A 21,102-nucleotide genomic window follows, 5' to 3' on the forward strand; every position below is an offset into this window, starting at 1 on the left:
ATATACATGCTCTGGACCCATTGCGTATGTTAATGCGGGGTATGCCTGTACAGCAGCAGTGAGTACATGCTATCTGGGGGCTCTTTTCATTGTCCACTCCACCTCTGGAGTGACGCTCTGGACGTTGATACTGTTGTCTGCTATTATATACAATTTATAACTAATATTTTCCATACAATATCTGAAGCAACAAGAGAAGTATTTTGTTCCTATGTCTATTATTCTCTTCTTATTTCTTATTTTGATACTCTATCTCTAAAAGTAATTTAGCCTTGTGCATTAGTAATTAAATAAAATATAAATGTTAGTGTTGTAATCTTAGTGTCATCCTTCTTGTCTTTATTTAGAAAATCAATAGCAGAAGTTCAAACTTTAGCACGCTTACAGCATGAAAATATTATTCGATATTATCATTCATGGACTGGTGTGGACGGTCCTGGAGCATACTCTGGAGTAGATGATTCTGGTGAAGAAACTAGCTGTAGCAATAGCAACTCCAGGTAAAACAAAACATGTTGTTGTTCCACTGCCTTTGTAAATAAAATTCTATTAATAAGAGATTCCATCTATTCTTTGTGTCCAATTTGTGTGTGTATAAAACTTCATTTACACACTAACTTTGATTTTGTCAAAGCAAAACTAATACTGTGGTTCCCCACAGGGGTGAGGCGTCTCCAATGGTTTCATCAAAAAAAAAAAATGTAATGGCAGATTCCAGGCACTAGTGGGTTCCTAAGCATGTGTGTGTGTGGGGGCGGGGGGGGGGGGATTGATAGCTATATCACCCATCTTGTTGGCACACACAGGTGTAGTTTGGGGCCGTATTGAGTGTGTTCCTCCCACGAGCTCAGGACACTATACTTCTTTGGATCGGTCAAACAGTTTTGTTAGCAACAATGGAAACTGTAGTTCTGGGCTCCAGGAAAGATGTCTGTGGCCCTGAGCACAGACAACATCCACAAATGTGGCTAGCTTTGAATTCCTATTGGACACCGCTGCACTAAGAAGTTTAACTGGTGCCTTTTCTAAATCAGAAATGTATAACATTGTAATGTCGAATTAGATTTTTATATGGAAATTTGAAGGGATGTTTAATTTTCTTTAGTTCCTACCTAACTACTAAGCAGCACATATATTTCTGTTCCCCCGGGTGTACTTATGGTGTCATCATGTGTGTGGGATAAAATTGACTGAGGGTGAAGAAAACCCTATTTAGTTTATTAAAGAAAACAAGAAAGTGATAGTTTTGGGTTAAGAATAGTTTAGTTCTTAATATTAAGGAAACAAACTACAGTATATTGGCAAGTTTTGTACACAAAAGTGCAACTGACACCTCAGTGATCCATATGTGTTATCTGCAGTAAGGTGACCTTTTCTGTAACCTCGCTAGCTAGAATCTTAGACTTACACCTGTGGTCGGCTTATGTGCCCTGCACACAGGCTAATGTGTACTTGTCTTGTGGGTTAATGCATTCATTTGGCCAAAATAATTCATACCGATATAATGTATCTTGTTTTTATTATAGTGAACAAAATGGAGTAAAGGAAGAATGCCTTTTTATACAAATGGAATATTGCCCGTTTGGAACTTTGAAAAGCTGGCTCGAGAAGATGAAGATGGTTGACAGAAATAAAAGTCTGGAGATATTTCGACAAGTAATTGAAGGAGTAGTATACATTCATTCTCAAAATCTGATTCACAGAGACCTAAAGGTTAGTATGAGTGTAGAACTGTATTGATTTCAAAGTCACTGCAATTGTGTAACGGGTAAAGTAGAGCAGCATAATCTGTGAACATAATTTACCAAAAGAATGGAACAAATATTATACTACAAACAAACATCAAGGCTCGTATATTTTTACCTCCAAGAAGATTTTCTGTCTTTTCAGTGACTTGCATCAGCAAGTAATTTGGAGAATAGTATGGAACAATGGCAGAAGTTATGCAATTAACATTTTACATTCAATCCTACATATAAAATCATTATTTTTCTCCCTTTTCTTTGTGACAGAAACATCCACCAGGTTGGAGACCAGAGTAACCACGCTCACAGAACTGTCATATGTAAGAAACATGATTAGCAAGTTCCTTACATTTGACATAAACGGAAGATTAAAGATTGATACAAGGCCCATAGGTTAACACTGTTTGTGTACCCCGAGACGTAGCTACTACGCCATAGGGTCTGGCACTCCAAGGGACCCGTGATGTAGCTATGTACCAAAAAATAATAAATGCTAGTTTTGCTAGGGGAGATGGCGTCCTGCGCTGACGCGATCTACACTGATGAGGAACAGAAGGGGATAACTCCTGCCCTCCCGTCATCAGTGATGGAATGATCATGTGACCACGAGTGCCGGAGAGGCCGTTGCACTCCTCCCCCCCCCCCCTCCAGCACTCAAAAGGATAATATTCAAGCATATTGATGTTTCATTTCTCTCCATTGAACCCCGAGTTCAGGGAATTAGAGAAATATATGGGGGTTTTTAATAACCCTGCAGAAATGTTTTTTTGTTTTATAATCCTAGGAAACATTTATTTAGCTTGCTACTTGCCCACACAAATGTGCCGACCTTTCTTTACTTACATGTAATTGACCGCAGGCATTGAAAAACTTAAGCAAAATTGAAATTCTATACAGGTAGGGGTGAAAAACAAGTGAGATTATTTGAATTATTAAAGTATCCCATGCTTTCTAAAATATTTAATTTCCCATTGACTTCAAGTCTGTGTCAGTTTTTTGTGTACTGAAGTCCTGGCCGTTTTTATGAAAACCTTCTTTTTTTTTTTTCTTCTTTTTTTTATAAACTGGGGAAAATAAATATTATTTAACAAACCTTAAAACTACCACAGACTCTGTACAAGTCAATTTAATTTCCTACATGTCTGAACTTTAAAAATAAGTCTGTACAGTACCCGTTTATCTTTACCCTCTGATGGAAAAACTTCTCTAATAAATATATACATTGTATTATGATGGGTTTTGAGTTAAAACTGCCGTTCAAGCAATATCCTACATGTGTTTTATTAAAAAAAAAAAAAAATCAGTTCTGTACTATGAGAAAATACTTGTAGAATTAAAAAAAAATACATTTTTAATGTATTATAATGTAACAAGCATTTTTTGTTTTTATAGCAACCATTTACAAAGTCACATCCCCCTTATTCTTCTGAAACAATCTCTGGCACACCCCTTTTTGGGCCCTGCCCTCTCTCTAGCAGTGAAGCAATTGTATCTGGTGACTGCCTGGTCACATGATCTTCCCCACAGAACTTTGCATCTTGGGTCCTCTTCTGAGACACTGACAGGAATTTAGTGAACCCCCAGCCAAATCTTCGCCGATCGATCGACAACTACAGGTAAACCCCGTTATAACGCGGTCCTCGGGGTCCACCCCGAGACCACCGCGTTACTAACGGGGTCGCGGAAAAAAAAATGGCCGCCGCTTTAGCGCATATTCATCCCGCGGGACAGGAGATGGGAGCGGGGATGTCCCTCCGGTCCCCGCTTCCCCCTGTCACCGCGGGACAGGCCGCGGGACAGGAGATGGGAGCGGGGATGTCCCTCCGGTCCCCGCTTCCCCCTGTCACCGCGTGACAGGCCGCGGGATGGGAGGGGGGATGCCGCTAACCCCCACCCCCCGCCGCAGCACAGGGCCCTCGCGCAGCAGTACAGGGCCCGCCGTAGCGCAGGGTCGTCCTGCCACTCAGCCGCAGCGCAGGGCCCCGCCACCCCCCCACAGCACAATGACGTCCCACCCCCCGCCCCGGGCCGTAACACCAACCTAGAGGGGAGGGGGACACACCGGACGCTCGGACACCCTTTCCCCTGGCTATGAGGGGGTTAATTTTGAAGAGGCACCACAGAGGTTGGGTTACCTTGCTGTGTGTGTGTGTGAGCAGTGTGCAGTGTGAGCAGTGTGTGTCAGTGTGAGCAGTGTGCAGTGTGTGTCAGTGTGAGCAATGAGCAGTGTGTCAGTGTGTGCAGTGTGAGCAATGAGCAGTGTCTGTGCAGTGTGTGTCAGTGTGAGCAGTGTGTGAGCAGTGTGCAGTGTGCAGTGTGTGTCAGTGTGAGCAGTGTGTGTCAGTGTGAGCAGTGTGTGTGCAGTGTGCAGTGTGTGTCAGTGTGAGCTGTGAGTGTGCAGTGTGCAGTGTGTGTCAGTGTGAGCAATGAGCAGTGTGTGTGCAGTGTGTGCAGTGTGTGCAGTGTGTGCAGTGTGAGCAATGAGCAGTGTGTGTGCAGTGTGCAAAAAAAAAAAAAAAATTTTATTTAAATTTTTTTTTTTTTTTTTTAAACGGGAGCCACGGGAAAACCGCGTTATAACCGAATCGCGGTATAGCGAGGCGCGTTATAACGGGGTTTACCTGTATATTCAAATATATTGAATGGAAAAGAATTATTTTGTTTTTCAATGGCAGCTTGACGATATAAATACAATATGTATTGATTTTTTTTTTTTTTTACCTGCTTGTACAGACTTTAAATGTTATGTATGTTTTTGCATCTGTATGGAAAAGCTTGTACAGACTTTTGAAAGGTTGCAGCTAATGTGAGGATATGTAGTCAGCTGATTTTCTGGCACAATGTGTTTTTGTTATAAATCGATAGGCTAGCCACAATAACGGTGACGGTGACTTCTTCTGTGCTGTATCATTTGGGCTTTGGCTGAGTTAATGGCATCACTTGGTATGGAATGTGGCTATACAAAGAGCTAGGAAAAATTAAAGGAGGAAGATAAATATTGAACATCTATTATGACATTATACAGTATAATGATTTTAGAGTCTTTTGTGTTCATAATGCAGTGAATGAGAAAATGGTATGTGTAACCAACGTACAAAGGAAAATAGTTACTAAGCACTGAGCACTTTACAGCTTATTCTTTTCAATGAGTCAATATAAGGTGCGGTATGGATTTAGTAAATATGGCCAAAAGTGTTGTTTTTTTTCCCCAGATCTGCTTCATTGTTTTTCTGTACTTTTATGAGATCATGCATGTCACATTTTGTTTGTTTATTTTCCACAGGTAAGAGTGATAACCTACATCAGGGGTGCGCAAACATTTGTCTGTGCCCCCTGCCTGCTCTTTCTCCTGCTCGTGCCCCCCCTGCCTGCTCTCCCCTCCTGCTCGCGCATCCCACCCCCTTACCTTGTCTCCAGCATTTGACGTCACGTTGGCAACGCAACATGTGACTCCGCGGCATAATTTGACACTTTGCCAGAAGCCGCTGGAGACAAGGTAAGTAACATACAGAGGCCTCGTGCACTCCCCCGGCATTTAATTTAAAAGCTTTGAGGAAGAGCGCAGGGCCTCTGTACCCACAGCGCCCCCCCTCCCCAAGACAATTTCGTGCCCCTCAGTTTGCGCACCCTTGACCTACATGAGTGAATATTTGCTTAGAACAAATTCAGAACAGCAAACTAAGCAGGCCTTTATGAAATGAATGCATGATATAAATATATATATATATTTTTTTTTTAAACACATCTAATGGGAAATGTTACTTTCAAGATGCATGGTTTATTGCAGCGGTGCGCAAACTGGGGGGCGCAAGATTGTTTAGGGGGGGCGCAGGCAGCTGCGGAGATTTTTCCAGGAGCCGAGAAAAAAGCCGTATGTAGCTGCAATTTCTCTTTTGGCCATTAGGTGGCGCTGTGCTACACAGCTACACTGCAGCATCTCCTTCTTGCTTCTTGCATCATCTTGGTGAGTGTGTGTGACATGGAGAGGGGGGATGACTGTGAGACTGGGACATGGGGAGGGAGTGTGAGACTGGGACATGGGGTGGAAGTGTGAGACTGGGACATGGGGAGGGAGTGTGAGACTGGGACATGGGGAGGGAGTGTGAGACTGGGACATGGGGAGGGAGTGTGAGACTGGGACATGGGGAGGGAGTGTGAGACTGGAACATGGGGAGGGAGTGTGAGACTGGGACATGGGGAGGGAGTGTGAGACTGGGACATGGGGAGGGAGTGTGAGACTGGGACATGGGGAGGGAGTGTGAGACTGGGACATGGGGAGGGAGTGTGAGACTGGGACATGGGGAGGGAGGGTGAGACTGGGACATGGGGAGGGAGGGTGAGACTGGGACATGGGGAGGGGGGGTGAGACTGGGACATGGGGAGGGGGGTGAGACTGGGACATGGGGAGGGGGGGGTGACTGGGACATGGAGGGGGGTGTGAGAGTGGGACATGGAGAGGGTGTGTGAGAGTGGGACATGGGGGGGTGAGAGTGAAATGGGGAGGGGGGTGAGAGTGAAATGGGGAGGGAGGTGAGTGAAATGGGGAGGGGGTGAGAGTGTGTGACATGGGGAGGGGGGTAAAAGAGCTACATGGGAAGGGGGCGGGTAAAAGAGCTACATGGGGAGGGGGGGTAAAAGAGCTACATGGGGAGGGGGGGTAAAAGAGCTACATGGGGAGGGGGGTAAAAGAGCTACATGAGGAGGGGGTAAAAGAGCTACATGGGGAAGGGGGTAAAAGAGCTACATAGGGATGAGAGAGACACTGGAGGGAAGGAGAGAGACACTGGCGGGAGGGAGAGACACTGGCGGGAGGGAGGGAGGGAGAGAGACACTAGGGGGAGGGAGAAAGAGAGAGACAAACACTGGGGGGAGCAAAAAGAGAGAGTGGGGGAGGGATAGAGAGACACTGGAGGGGGAGTGAGAAATACTGGGAGAGGGAGAGACTGGGAGAGGAGTGTGAGACTGTGGAAGTGCGGAGAGAGGTCCTGAGAGGTCCTAATGTGGCGGGAAGAGAGATTAATAATACAACCGAAATGGGGACGCTATTAGACAAATATCATAATACTTATTTTTAAGTGATGTAATTTGTGTTATAAATACTTTTTTTGACGCGTGGCGGGGGCGTTACAAAGCTGGTTCACCCTCATTGGCTGGGGGGGCCCGAGAAATTTCATGGATGAAAAGGGGGGCTCGGCATAAAAAGTTTGCTCACCCCTGGTTTATTGCATATTAATAGGATGTTGGTACCCTTGTTGAAATACTGTGTTGAGGTATTGGACTGCTTCAGTTATGAATGTATGGTGGAATAGTCCTGATAACAGATTCCTGACTTAATTTGTATATGTTACAGCCTTCAAACATCTTGTTTGTTGCGGAATTGAAAATAAAAATAGGTGACTTTGGTCTTGTGACTCCAATGACTGATAAACATGAAGAGGAAGCACTACATCGAACCAAAGGCGCTGGAACTCCACCTTACTTGGCCCCAGAACAGGTGAATGTCATTATGTATATCGCCCCCCACAAATAAATGCCTAGATTCACTAATCTCTGTTAAATCAGGGCAAGTAATTTCACTTTTACAGTACCTAATACAAACGGATGTACTTTTCCATGAGTCTAATGCCTAAGGCCGCGCTTCTAGTGCCGGCAACGCGACGTCGCCCGAAAACAAATACATTGCCGCCGCCGCCGCCGCATGCGCTTATAGTGCGCGCGGAAACTGGAAGCTGGCAAAATTTGATTTTTCAAGGGCTGTCACGTGACGGCCCTTGAACAAATCAAATTGCCGGAATCCCGCGACCCCGCCGCCCGGCGAAACATAACTTTCGCCAGTGGCGACGGGTGACGTCGCCATCGACTGCACTATAGGCACGGCCTTATTCAGTAAAGTAATTACAGCTCAACCCCGTTATAGCGTGATCCGTTACAACGCGAATCCGCTTATAACGTGATGCAAGTGTTGCTCCCAATTTTCGTATTTCTGAATACTTTACAACACGATTATTGGTATCTTAAATATTTTATTGTACAATGCATACAATTGTACATTATTTCTAACACGATCCGCTTATAACGCAATGTGATTCTTTGGACCCCAAGCACAGCGTTATAAGGGGGTTGAGCTGTGCGTACAAAAATTACAACTGCAATTGAGCTCATATTATTTATGTCTTGGTGATACATTCAGACACTGAAATTGGTCTTATGTTGGAGAAAGGGAGAGACCTACTGTACCAGAGCTCCTATTGTCTTCTATACCTCAAGTAGATTCATCTGTATACTCCATGTAGTGAGACGCCCATAAACACATCTGTCACCTGGGAAATATGCCTATTTTAAATCATTTGAATATTATTTAGCGGCTTTCCCAGATATCTCCCCATGTGGAGTAGAGGTAAATCTGTTTGGCGGCGAGTAACCTAATGGACACACTCTCCTGCAAAAGTCCTATTTCAATGTCTGGATCGGAGTAAGACCAGAGGTAGGTATGACTTAAACGACGTTATGTTATTTCCTAGTGTTAACATTAACGGACCTTAGTGAATATGGGATGAATCTCGTTATGACTAAATAGGCGTTAACTTATGTTAGTCATGTTAAATAGACTAGCACAGTTTAGTGCGTCTGAGCCAAAGACAGGAAGTGAAATTTGTGTACTGTCATAGCATTTAACGGTTTCAGCAACTCTTGCTGTATAAAAGTTTAATACTTAAATAGATGAAAGCTATTATAATAAAAACACATTGAGCATGTGATGCATTTGTAAAGCTTTTAAGTCTAAATGTGCTGCAGTGTTATTTATCTTTTTTGTCTGGATTTGCATTTTATTTTTTATGAGTATATTTAAGGAAAATATCTACAGTACTAAGACATCTCCAGTCACAAACTCTTCTCCAATCCATGTTCTGCCCCTTATCCCCACTCACTGTTAGCGAAGCTTCCTGTTACCTCTATGATTACAGTATATCCCTTTACACCTGGTTGTCTGTCTTTATTATTTATTTATTTATAAAATATTTTACCAGGAAGTAATACATTGAGAGTTACCTGTCGTTTTCAAGTATGTCCTGGGCACAGAGTAAAACAAATAATACATGGTTACAAATACAGTTACATAATGAGCAGGGTATACATTATATACAAGACATTGCATGCACAGTTAAAGAAAATATATATTATGAGCGTATGAAACAGTTACAGACCAGGTTAAAATGTGAGAAAGCCTTAGATTTGAAAGAACTTAAACTGGTGGTGGATGTGAGAGTCTCTGGTAAGTTGTTCCAGTTTTGGGGAGCACGGTAGGAGAAGGAGGAACGTCCGGATACTTCGTTGAGCCTTGGGACCATGAACAGTCTTTTGTAGTCTGATCTCAGGTGATAAGTGCTGCAAGTGGTAGGGGTGAGGAGCTTGTTCAGGTAGCTGGGTAGCTTGCCCATGAAGAATTTAAAGGCAAGACAGGAAAGGTGAACTTTGCGCCTAGACTCTAGTGTTGACCAATCTAGTTCTTTGAGCATTTCGCAGTGATGTGTGTTGTAGTTGCATTGGAGAACAAAACGACAAATTGAATTGTAGAGGGTGTCAAGTTTGCTAAGGTGGGTTTGAGGTGCCGAGCCATATACTATGTCTCCATAGTCAATAATTGGCATTAGCATCTGCTGTGCGATACGCTTTCTGACCAGGAGACTTAGGGAGGATTTGTTCCTGTAAAGTACCCCTAGTTTGGCATAGGTCTTGGTTGTCAGGGTATCAATGTGCATCCCGAATGTTAAGTGGGAGTCGAACCATAAGCCCAGGTATTTAAAACTAGTGACAGGTGTTAGGGTGGTGTTAGCGTTGGTTCTAATCAGGAGCTCAGTCACTGGAAGCTTTACAAATTTAGACTTGGTCCCAAATACCATTGTTACAGTCTTGTCAGTGTTTAAAAACAGTTTGTTTTGGGAAATCCAGTTTTAGAGCCTCAAAAAGTCAGACTGAAGTGTGTGTTGAAGGTCAGAGAGGCTATGGCTGTGTGCATATAGGATTGTGTCATCTGCATACATGTGTATTGAGGCTTCCTTACAAGCTGTGGGAAGATCATTAATGAACACTGAGAAGAGTAGGGGCCCCAGAACAGAGCCTTGCGGGACACCACAGGTGATATCCAGGGGGTTGGAGTTAGAGCCTGAGATGGACACATGTTGGGATGTTCCTGATAGGTAGGACTGAAACCAGTTTAAAGCATGCTTCCCTATTCCAGAGCTCTGGAGTTTGTTAAGCAGGATAGCATGATCAACTGTGTCAAAAGCCTTTGCAAAATCTAGGAATACTGCACCAGTGAGTTGTCCCCGTTCCATTCCACACTGGATTCCATTGCAAACTTTTAGCAGGGTAGTTACGGTGGAGTGTTTGGGACGAAACCAGATTGGAATTGGCTAGGGAAATTTGTCTTGGTATAGAAATCGCTTAATTGGGAGTGGACACATTTTTCCATGACTTTGGATAGAATTGGGAGAAGTGAGATTGGCCTGTAGTTTGAGACTGTTTTTGTCCCCACTTTTGAAGATTGGGACAACTCTAGCAGTTTTCCAGGTCTTAGGGATATGGCCTGCAGACAGGATAGAGTTGACTATGGACGCAATTGGTTTGGCAATGGCTGGGGCACCAAGTCGTAGGAACCTAGATTGTAGTAAGTCGGGTCCACATTGGCTGCTTAGTTTTAGTTTGAGGAGCGCTTGTATAATCTCCTCTTCAGATACTGGGCCAAATTGAAAATTGTGGGCAGTGTTGGGAAGGGGTGGGACTATAGGGTTACTCCCAGGATGAGATTCAGGTTTGTGGTTTGGGCTGCGTTTCGATAATAAGTTAGTGGCACACCCCACAAAGTAATCATTGAATGCATTTGCAATGTCAGTGGGGTTTGTCAGAGTAATACACTACCGACACGCTTTATTGCGCATCGGCCAGATCCGCAAGCCGGGAGATTTCCCGGCTTGCTAGTGGCCGCCCCTCGGCGTGCCGCGCGTCATAGACGCGCGGTCACGCGTCTTCGGGAACCTGCGCCCCCTGCATGCGCGTCCAGGGCTCCCCGAGGGAGCCCTGGTGTCCCGCGATGTGGGGGACGGCGGCAGAGGGTTCCGGGGGACCCGGCGGACCCGGCAGCGGTAGGGAGAGCGCCCCGATCGGAGGGCGCTCTTCCGCTGCTTCGGCGCGCGCCCGTCACCCTCGGGCGCGCGCCAGGCTACTGCTGCGGCCAAGAACGGGCAAATGCTCGAATAAACTTGGCCGCAGCAGTATCCCCCTTAGTGATATTACTTGGTTGTTGATGTTTAGGAGGCTGGAATATATTGTTGATAACCTTCTAGAAGTTAGCTGGGTTTGATGTATTCTGGTGCAGATTGTCAGAGTAATATTGGGCTTTTGCATGCCTTGTTTGCCTTGTGCACATGTTCCTCATGCATCTGTAGTGATTGAGATCCTTGGTAGTGGCAGTGACTTTGTAGCTTTTCCACAAGGCATCCCTGAACTGGTAGAGTGCTATAAGGTCAGGTGTAACCCATGGAAGGTGGGCCCCCCGTACCCTTATTTTGCGTAGTGGAGCATGGGTATCGCAGACTTTTTAGAACTCGGATTGGAAATAGTCGAGCGCAGAATCAGGGTCGGGAATTAAATCGATTCTGTGCCATGGGCAGTTGGTAAGGTCATCCAGAAACTGTTGTGGGTTAAAGTTTTTAAATGTTCTAGTGAGGAGAACTTTAGGGCTTGAATGGGGCGGTTTAATTTTCCTTACACAGTACACTATTGCATGGTCACTGAAAATATCAGGAAGGATGCCAGAGGATTGGATTCTGCTGGGGTTTGAGGAGAGAATCCAGTCTAGCAAGGAATGGTTATGCGATTTCAGGTTTATCCGTGTGGGTTGGGAAATGAGTTGCGATAGGTTAAGTGACTTGAGTTGTATCTGGATTTTGTGGTTTTTAGGGTCAAGCCAATTGAAGTTGAAATCCCCAAGAACTAGCAGCTCACTCTTCTCATTCAGAGAGGAAATGGAGCCAAGAAATTGGGTGATACCAGTCAGGGATTGTAGAGGGGCTTTAGGGGGGCGGTAGATGCCAGCAAGCAAGATGGGCTTAGAAAAGGGGAGACAGATTTTGCCAACTAGAATTTCAAAAGAGGTTGGGCTTGGGGGGGCAATTTAACAGTGTAAATTGTAATGTGTCTGCAATATAAAATAACACCCCTCCTCCTCTCTTTGACCTATCTCTCCTAGAAATGGAGTATCCCTGAATGGCGATATTTGCATCAGGGGTTTTAGGGGATAGCCATGTTTCTGTAAGAACGATGGCTTTGGGTTTATGCATAAGGCACCGTGCCCTTAGTTCGTCCAGTTTGGGCAGCAGGCTCTGGATGTTTATATGGGCGACAGATAGCCCTTTTTGGAATTTAAAGGTGGAATTCTCAGGGGCATGGGACAGAGCTGAAATGGGAGGACCTGGGTTAGTTTCAACATCACCTGCTAGAGAGAGTAATAGTATGAGTAGAAATTTGGTTAGTTGTTTGCAAGTTGTAAATTTGTGGTGTTTGCCATTAGAGTGAGCAGTGGTTGGTGTGCTGGTTTTTAGAGTTCTCCACCAACATTCAGTAGATAGTGCAAGGCTTTTGAGTAGTCCAGGGTGTATGGAGATGTTGGGTGTGGGCCAGGATGGAGGAGTTTGTAGTGGGTAGAGGGAGTAACATCTCCATGAGGCCAGGAGAAAGAAAAAAGTTAAAATACATAGCAGGTTCATGATGCCAGAGGTAGGCAGTGCTGCAAGGAGCTGTTGTGAGCAGAGTGAGTGTGAGCAGACTAAACAGCAGGTGTGTGCCTGTTCCTAGTCAGATGCTTAGCTGTATTGCAATGCTAGAGTCAGTTCAGGGTTTCAGTGTATTGTGCAGTCAGTTTTGGGAGAGACTGCAGTGAGTAAGTTGTAAAGGGGTGGGGGGTTGAAATAGGCAGGTTAGCAAGCATGGGATCATAGTGTGATCTGAATAGCTTACCGTTTGTTGTCTTGAGTAAAAGAGTTTGCAGTAGATCCAGTCCCCAGTCACCTCTAGTCAAACTATAGTCTAACTGTATTTATCACTTAAAAAGCTCACTTTAAATGCCTCACTGTAATGCTATTATTAATAGTTTACGTTACATTTTTATCTTCTTTCTTTCAATACTGACCTATTGCATTTGCCTTTTTAAAATGCTTTTAGCTAATTCATCTGGATGGGATACTGTACATTTCTATTATCAAGAAGAAGGCAAACAGAATATCCAGAAAAACATTTGCTAATTATGTCTCAATGTTTTGCCTACGTTATTTGTTCACCATTTGTAAAAGAGATATTCAAGTATCTGCCATCAGTCTCCGAGAGTAGTAAATTCTATATTTGTGCAGCCCTGGGGGTGGAAATATCCTTTGCAATTTAATTTCCTTGTATGGATGATGGATACATATCTAGATATTAACTACTGTCATCTTAGACACCTTTTTTCTAAACGGAACAATTGACTTTTGGATTGTCTTTCCGCATAAGTCAGATCTAACATTTCCCTGTAGTGGTTTGCTGCTGTACTGTAGCTCTGTGCAGCAGGTGCTCTAGTTCTATGATGTCTTTTTGATTGTAAGATTATACTGTACAGTGTGTGACAAATTATATATTTACGTACTTATCAGTTTTTCTTCTCATAGGTGAGGGTCATTGAGTTAAATTCTTTGGCCAAGGCATTTTAAGCTTGCAAACCACACCAAGGTATCCCTTCTTTTGCAAGTCCTAACCTCATCTGAAAAAGTTCTCTTTACCTCTCTGATGGAGGGGCTTGCACTGACTGTGTGTTAACTTACATAGTGGCAACATTATGCTTGGGTTCCTACTTTTCTTCAGATTGTCAGCCTACAGTAAGGATTTGGTTTCATTTCTAAATGGTATGTTGCGGTCTTCCATCTCGGATGGAGAATGTTAATTCTTATAAGTAAATGCTAATAATTACACTGCAATCTTCTTTTTTTATTTTATTTTCAGATTGAGAGCATTTATGAAAATGAAGTAGATATTTTTCCATTAGGATTAATACTATTTGAACTTCTTTGCATCCTTGGCACTGATCATGAACGATATGTGGTAGGTTTTGATAAGACTTGTTGCAACATAATGCTTTAGAATAAAATAAAAACAAGCACATAGATGCCTTCTGCACCATCAATCTGACATTATAGTGCTTTATTTTAACTGTCTTCACCCAACTATATTACCTGCAGATGAAATCAATAGTTGCTGTATTTCAGTGCCTATATTTTTTATTTATTTTTTCAAGTTAGATTTGATTATTGTAATGGGGACTTTATGACAAAGATTTTCTCTTTGTTTCAGCACATCACTATCTCCACATATTACAGTAACCCAAATAGATTGTTTACTTCTCCTGTCAGACTTTCATTACAACTCGATGGTTCACTTTTTAGCAGAAATTAAACTACTGTCAATATAAGAAGTGTTTTGCAACACCAGAAATACGTCACACACATACAAAACGTATAAACATGGATAGTGACTATACTGTACTATAAAAGAAAACTATTTTAAACTGAAAAATAGAAGTTTGATGATGTGTTTACCTCTCCAATACACAATGACAGGTGCTTTTCTTTGTAGCATAATTACTGCATAGTTTTCTTAAATTTTGATGGAAACCTGAACTGGGTCAGTGTGCCCATGATAATCAACCACCACATTAAAAAGAACTTCTTTAGCCAATTCAGAACCATGAGTCTTTTTAGACCTGACCTGAAAATCTCGAGCTAATCTGTGGTAAGAAAGAACCTGAGTGGTCTTAGATTTAGAAGCAGAAAATAAACATTGAAGGTGATAAATATCAGAATGGATTTAAGCACAACTTTGTAATATGATCTACTGTAGAGACTCATGAAGATCTTAAAGTAATTTTAGTGATTTTTTCCCCCTAAAAAGAGTGAAGATTAACTGCATATTTTTGCTGGAAAGAGATCAGTGGTGCGAGATGGATATTAGTTTGCTTGCAGAAGGGTCACAGACAGCATCCCCGGGGCCCAGGACTAATGTTTTCACCGGGGCCCCCAACTCACGTGACAACGGTCTTGCGAGAGCCCCCCCTGTTTCTCTCTTACACCTCTCATCCCCCCTTTTCACACACCTCCTCGCTCACCCCCTCTTAAACTCCCCATCACCCTTTCCTTCCCCCCTCCCTTATATCCCCACCACCATGTATTTCTCCCCCTCCCCAAATACACACACCCCAAATAGGCCCCCCTCCCAAATATATACACAATAAGCCCCCTCCTAAAATACGCACAACAAATAGGCCCACCAACCCAAAAAACACACACGCATACAATAAGCCCCCTCCCTAATACAGATACACAATAAGCTCCCCTCCCACCAAAAAAAAAAAAAATCACACTATCACCTTAGGGGGTAAGGGGCCTGGGAGGGTGGTATAAGGGGGGCCAGGGGCATGTGGGTTTAGCTGGGGCCCTTGGATGGGCCTGCTGGAGACACATGGCCTGTGCACAGAAGGGCCCTCTAGGCCCGGGGAAGGGAAGGATTGATGGGCGGTGCTAAGAGAAGGGGATGGCCCTTCAGTCCAGCAGGAGAGAAGAAAAAGGAGGGATAGATGGGGGCGGCAGCTGGCTGGCAGCATTGCTCCTAAACTAAAGTCTGGGATTAATGAAAATGCAAATCCAAAAAAGGTTGTTGACGCATATCTCCCAGACCTGGCATGGGCAGTGAAAGACAGTTAAAAATACGGGAAGTAATATCACTACATAAACTAGGCCGTTTGTGTTCGTAAATGTCCAGAAGCCCTTATTAGTAATAAACAATATTACCATTCAGTGACCTGCCAATTGTTCAAATGTATCTTCTCCATCCCTTTCACCTCTTACCTTTTCCCCTCACTGCCCCTTACCTGTGGAACTCCCTGACACATGGTATACGTCAAGCACCCTCTCTCCCCACCTTTAAGTCAAACCATAAACTCACCTCTTAAATTAATGATTTCAATACCCTACATTCATGGCTGCTGACCCACAGTCACTCCTACCAACCATTGTGGTCAAGCACTGCCATCTACTGCATTTATTCCCTCATCTGCTGTCTCTGTAACTCTTCCAACATACCACTTAGATGGTAAAATCTCCAGGGCAGGGATTTTCTTTCCTATTGTCTGACTCTGTAGCACTTATTGTATTATTCCCTATACTCTATTGTCTCTTTTGTAAAATGCTGAGTACACTGTGGGTGCTATATAAACAAAAATATACATACATACATACAACAATGTACACTGTACTTAACAAAAGACAATACAAGGCATTATAATACAGTAAGTACAACAAACATATATCAGACAAAATAAAAGCAAATCCCAGCCCTGGATAGCTTACCATGTACAGATGATGATTATTTTTATGTTTTACTTTTAGGAATTCAACCGTATACGGGTGGGAACATTCCCAAAGAAGTTTGCAGAGAAATACCCCACTGAGGTATACCAATATCAATGTTTCACTTATCTTTTTATTTCTGCCTCTGTCCTATATTTAATGTATTTACTTCATTTTTTCAGACATCAGCGATCAAGTTAATGCTGTCAGAAGATCCTAAGAGAAGACCTAAAGCCTCTGACCTACATAATTATTTTCGAGAAAACTCTGCTTTATGTTCGAAAACATGTTAAGCATTTGTGTGTTAATCCAGTGAAAAGCAAAGGATGCAAACATGTTTTATATACTTGCATATGGGTATTGAAAATATGATCTGCATACCTAATAACTAAATGACCATGATCTTTATTCAGTGGACATTTATGGATAGGTACAGGTTACATTTTTATTTTACAGTAAACCTTTGTAAATACTTGGGCATAAAAATTTAGGCAATATCTGATTTTCTGCATATCTCCTCTGGGATTTTTTGTAACGAGTTGTGCTATTTTTAGTGTTGCTTTCTAAATTAAGGAATAATTCACTGATGCTTGTCCGAGAAAGCCTAGTGGATTCATAGTTAACCCCCTCTTTAAGTGGCTGTGTGTGTGTGTGTGCCAATTTAAAAAAATAAAACTATAAATTAGACCAGAACATACTGTAACAATATTGGCAGGTTAGATTTGAGATATTATAGAGGGATTTTAAATATTTTTTTTTTTTTTTAGTGATATGTAAGGGCTATATGATCCTCCATATGATGAAATATGCTAATATATGAAATGTAAAACTTTCTATTATGTGTACACTACATTGTTTTGTTTTTTTCACTTTCAAGAAGTAAAAAATATTTGGCCCAGTAACATTCCAAATATTGATAGAACTGTTCTTAGGTTATTGCAGTTCCAATATTTTGCTAAATTGTCTCGGTGCAAAATTAAAACCATATAGATCTCCTAATTAATAATCGGATCATTATTATAATAATAATAGTAATAGCATGTTCTTGTATAGCGCTGCTAGTTTTACGTAGCACTTTACAGAGATATTTTGCAGGCACAGGTCCCTGCCCCGTGGAGCTTACAATCTATGTTTTTGGTGCCTGAGGCACAGGGAGATAAAGTGACTTGCCCAACGTCACAAGGAGCCGACACCGGGAACTGAACTAGGCTCTCCTGCTTCAAACTCTCAATGCCAGTCAGTGTCTTTACTCACTTAAAAATAAGATTATTTGGGGTATGTTGTGAGTGCTGCTAGAGTATTGTCCGACCTGAGAAGTTTAGGGTTGTAAAGGAATGCTCAGTACCCCAAATTAGGAGGGAAGTGCAAAGTTATCTGCCGTTTGTTGGGTTCTATGTATTTGTTGACAAACGTTGCTAAACTTCCTTTTCCTCTTTAATGATTACTCAGACCAGGGCCAAGAGGGCTTTTAATGAAGAATGATTTTGTGAGGCCTGATAACAATCCAACAAATCTTTTAATAAATAAAAGGTGCATCTTAACTGAGCATCCAGTGTTGGTACTGTAAATCAAAATTATGTACAACTTTTTCAAGTTACAGGAGTTTAGGAGTGATCCTTACCATAAGCAAGATGGAGGCAAGCGATTGATGTTGGGGGGCACAGGCGGTTGCAGAGATTTTTTTGGGGGGGGGAGCTGGCGGTTGCAGAGGTCCCGCGCTCTCCCCCTGGACATTTAAATGCCAGGGGACCGCGAGAGGCCTCTGCAACCAGTACTTCCCAGGATTCTGCCGGCTTCAGCACGCGTGGGTCATGCGACGTCACGGTTGCTATGGTAACGTGACGTTAAATCACGCCACGGGTCATGTGACGTCACACGACCCCGGCGCGCGAGGTAAGGAGGGGGGTGGCCAACGAAGAAGGTAAGGCAGGGAGGGGCGCAACAAAAAAAGTTTGCGCGCCCCTGGAGTAGCTTATGCGAGCCAATGGTCGAATGCAATGATGAGCATTGTAGTTTAGTCAACTGATCTACTGAACCTCAAATCCACTGAACTAGAATTCCTTGCTGTTCAACTAATTTCAACATTTAAATTTAATTTGTCTGTGTACACTAGGTTATTTTTTATACTTATTGAAAGTGGAAAAAAATATTTTTACGAAAAGAATACTGTGTTTTTGATCTACAATATAATTGTAAAGCAATTCATTTCAACCCAGTCATGCCATGTATAGAGGATAAACAAACAATATTCTACTCGTATGTAATCTGAGTAAATTATCTGTTGTGAATGGGGATCACTGAGAAGAAGGGTTCAAAAACCACTCATTTTAAGTATAGATGTATGTATGTATTTATGTACAGTATGTTGTACCTGCAATTCTTTCTAACAAGAACAACCAAAATGTAAATAAAGAAATAAACGGCATTTTATGTTTAAAGTTGAATTGAACATTGATCTTTGCTAAATATTTTGCTGTGTCTTAATTCAATTTAGCTTTCACACTTGTTTTTTCCTAAAATGGGTGTTGTCCTGCCCATCTGCTTTAATGTCCCTCACATGTGCTAATTAAGTTGCTTGGTCCAGCCAGGTGACTTTTTAAAAGTATATAAGCAAACACACAGCAGCCATTGCGGTTTGTAGCCATGCTTGAAGTATACATGTTAGATGAAGTTTAAAAAGGAAGTTCAAAAAGAAGTGTTAAAGTGGACAACACCTAATGGTTCTGAATCCTGCATTCGATCTACGCTGGAAAGGAGGATATCATCCCAGACTGCACATCTCAACGCTTAACTTTTGCTGTGATGCCACCTTTACTTTTTATATTTGCTGTAACCTCACTTATTTTCAAATTACTGTATGCACTTCCTTTCACCATCCTCATCATGTCTCTAACTCTATTCATATATCTCCATCTCTGCTTTCTTCCCCACTTATCAGTTCACACGAACTCCTTTCTTACCTGCACCTTCTGTCACCACACAGCTATACACCCTGCACTAAAACACACCCCTACAAATCATCCTCACACATTCTCTTTCTTTCCATGCTTCTCCTCCTTGCTTCTCGGGATATCTCTCCCAATCCTGGTCCCTGCCTTATTTCTACATGCTCTCGTCCTCGCCTCCCACATGCAACTTCTACTCCTTCTGATGTCAGCCCCTCCAACCTCATACCCATCCCCTGCCATCCTCACTCCCATTCTCCTGTGCCCTTTGGAATGCTCGCTCCGTCTCTAACAAGTTCCTCTCCTTGCATGACTTCTTTCTCACTCCCTGCTTCTCTTTGCTATAACTGAGACCTGGCTCACTCCGTCTGACTCTGCTCTGGAAGCTGCCCTCTCCTACGGTGGCCTTTCATTCTCCCACACTCTGCGCCCTGATGGCAGGGTGGAGACATGGGGCTCCTGCTCTCATCTCTCTGCCGTTACCGAACCCTTCCTAGTCCTCCCTCTCTTGCTTTTCCCTCCTTGAGGTTCACAGAGGTTCACACAGTCCAGATCTTCTCGCCTCTCCCTGTCCACGTGGCGGTCATCTATCGCCCACCTACCTCTACTCATCCCCCCTCTGCCTTTCTCACTTTGAATCCTGGCTTTCTTGACCCCTTCTCTTTTCTCTTTACACACTCTCTCTAGGTGACCTAATCACATCTTTTGGGTTTAAATATCACCTCTATGCTGATGACACACAAATTTACCTTTCAACCCCCGACCTTACACTTGCTATACAGACCAAAGTTTCTGAATGTCTCTCTGGAATATCATCCTGGATGGCTATCCGCCGACTGAAACTTAACATGGCAAAAACAGAGCTCTTCATACTTCCTCCCAAACCTGGCCCTACTACCTCTTTCCACATTACTGTTGGAAATACCATTATTCACCCAGTAGCCCAAGCACGCTGCCTAGGGGTCACACTCTATTCCTCTCTCACATTCTCCTCTCACATTCAAAACGTTTCTAAAACTTGTCGCTTTTTCCTCCGCAATATCACAAAGATACGCCCTTCTGTTATTCGACTGCTAAAACTCTGACAGGCCCTCATTCTCTCCCGTCTCGATTACTGCAACATCCTGCTATCCGGCCTCCCTGCCTCTCATCGGTCTCCCCTACAATCTATCCTACCCGTTGCTGCCAGAATCACTCTACTCTTTCCTAAATCTGTCTCCGCGTCTCCCCTCCTGGCTTCCGATCAAATCCCGCATCTCACACTCCATTCTTCTCTTCACTTTTAAAGCTTTACACTCTTCTGCCCCTCCCTACATCTCAGCCCTAATTTCTCGCTATGCACCATCCCGACTCTTGCGTTCTTCTCAAGGATGTCTTCTTTCTACCCCATTTGTATCTAAAGCCCTCTCCCGCCTTAAACCTTTCTCACTGACTGCCCCGCACCTCTGGAATGCCCTTCCCCTCAATACCCGACTAGCACCCTCTCTATCCACCTTTAAGACCCACCTTAAGACACATTTGCTTAAAGAAGCATATGAATAGCACTGTGGATAATCCTGGACACATGATACATAAAGCTTGGCCCCCTGCAGACGCACTTACTAGAATTCCCTCCTACTGTCTCTATACGTTCCCCGACCTACCAATTAGATTGTAAGCTCCTCGGGGCAGGGACTCCTCTTCCTTAATGTTACTTTTATGTCTGAAGCACTTATTCCCATGATCTGTTATTTATATTATTTGTTATTTATATGATTACAACATGTATTAATACTGTGAAGCGCTATGTACATTTATGGCGCTTGATAAATAAAGACATACAATACAATGTTCTCAAAGTAAAAAGTCAGTAACTAACAGTAAATTAACTAAATATAACCAGGGTGTCCCCGCATCCTACCGGTACGATATACCTCCATGTGGCTGGGAGGCTGCGGTCAGCGGGGGAACCGCTGGTTAGGCAGTAGAGGTGCGCGGTTGAAC

General features: G+C 43.1%; 1 protein-coding gene across 3 annotated transcripts in view; it reads left to right on the forward strand.

The window, feature by feature from the left end:
- The window catches only part of LOC142493050 (interferon-induced, double-stranded RNA-activated protein kinase-like), a 129,344-nt gene extending 110,732 nt beyond the window's left edge, over positions 1 to 18,612 (forward strand). For 2 of the 3 annotated variants that reach the window (XM_075596485.1, XM_075596486.1), the window contains 6 exons: positions 348 to 500; positions 1,527 to 1,713; positions 7,096 to 7,239; positions 13,776 to 13,874; positions 16,214 to 16,276; positions 16,357 to 18,612. In XM_075596485.1, the coding sequence (XP_075452600.1) occupies positions 348 to 500; positions 1,527 to 1,713; positions 7,096 to 7,239; positions 13,776 to 13,874; positions 16,214 to 16,276; positions 16,357 to 16,467 (757 nt within the window). In that variant the 3' untranslated portion in view covers positions 16,468 to 18,612. Of the gene's footprint in view, positions 1 to 347; positions 501 to 1,526; positions 1,714 to 7,095; positions 7,240 to 13,444; positions 13,652 to 13,775; positions 13,875 to 16,213; positions 16,277 to 16,356 lie in introns of those variants that run through there. The other variant, XR_012800968.1, reaches the window with a different exon arrangement.
- Positions 18,613 to 21,102: the final 2,490 nt, after the last annotated feature.

Source organism: Ascaphus truei, chromosome 4 (assembly GCF_040206685.1).
Source record: "Ascaphus truei isolate aAscTru1 chromosome 4, aAscTru1.hap1, whole genome shotgun sequence".
Classification (NCBI taxonomy): domain Eukaryota; kingdom Metazoa; phylum Chordata; class Amphibia; order Anura; family Ascaphidae; genus Ascaphus; species Ascaphus truei.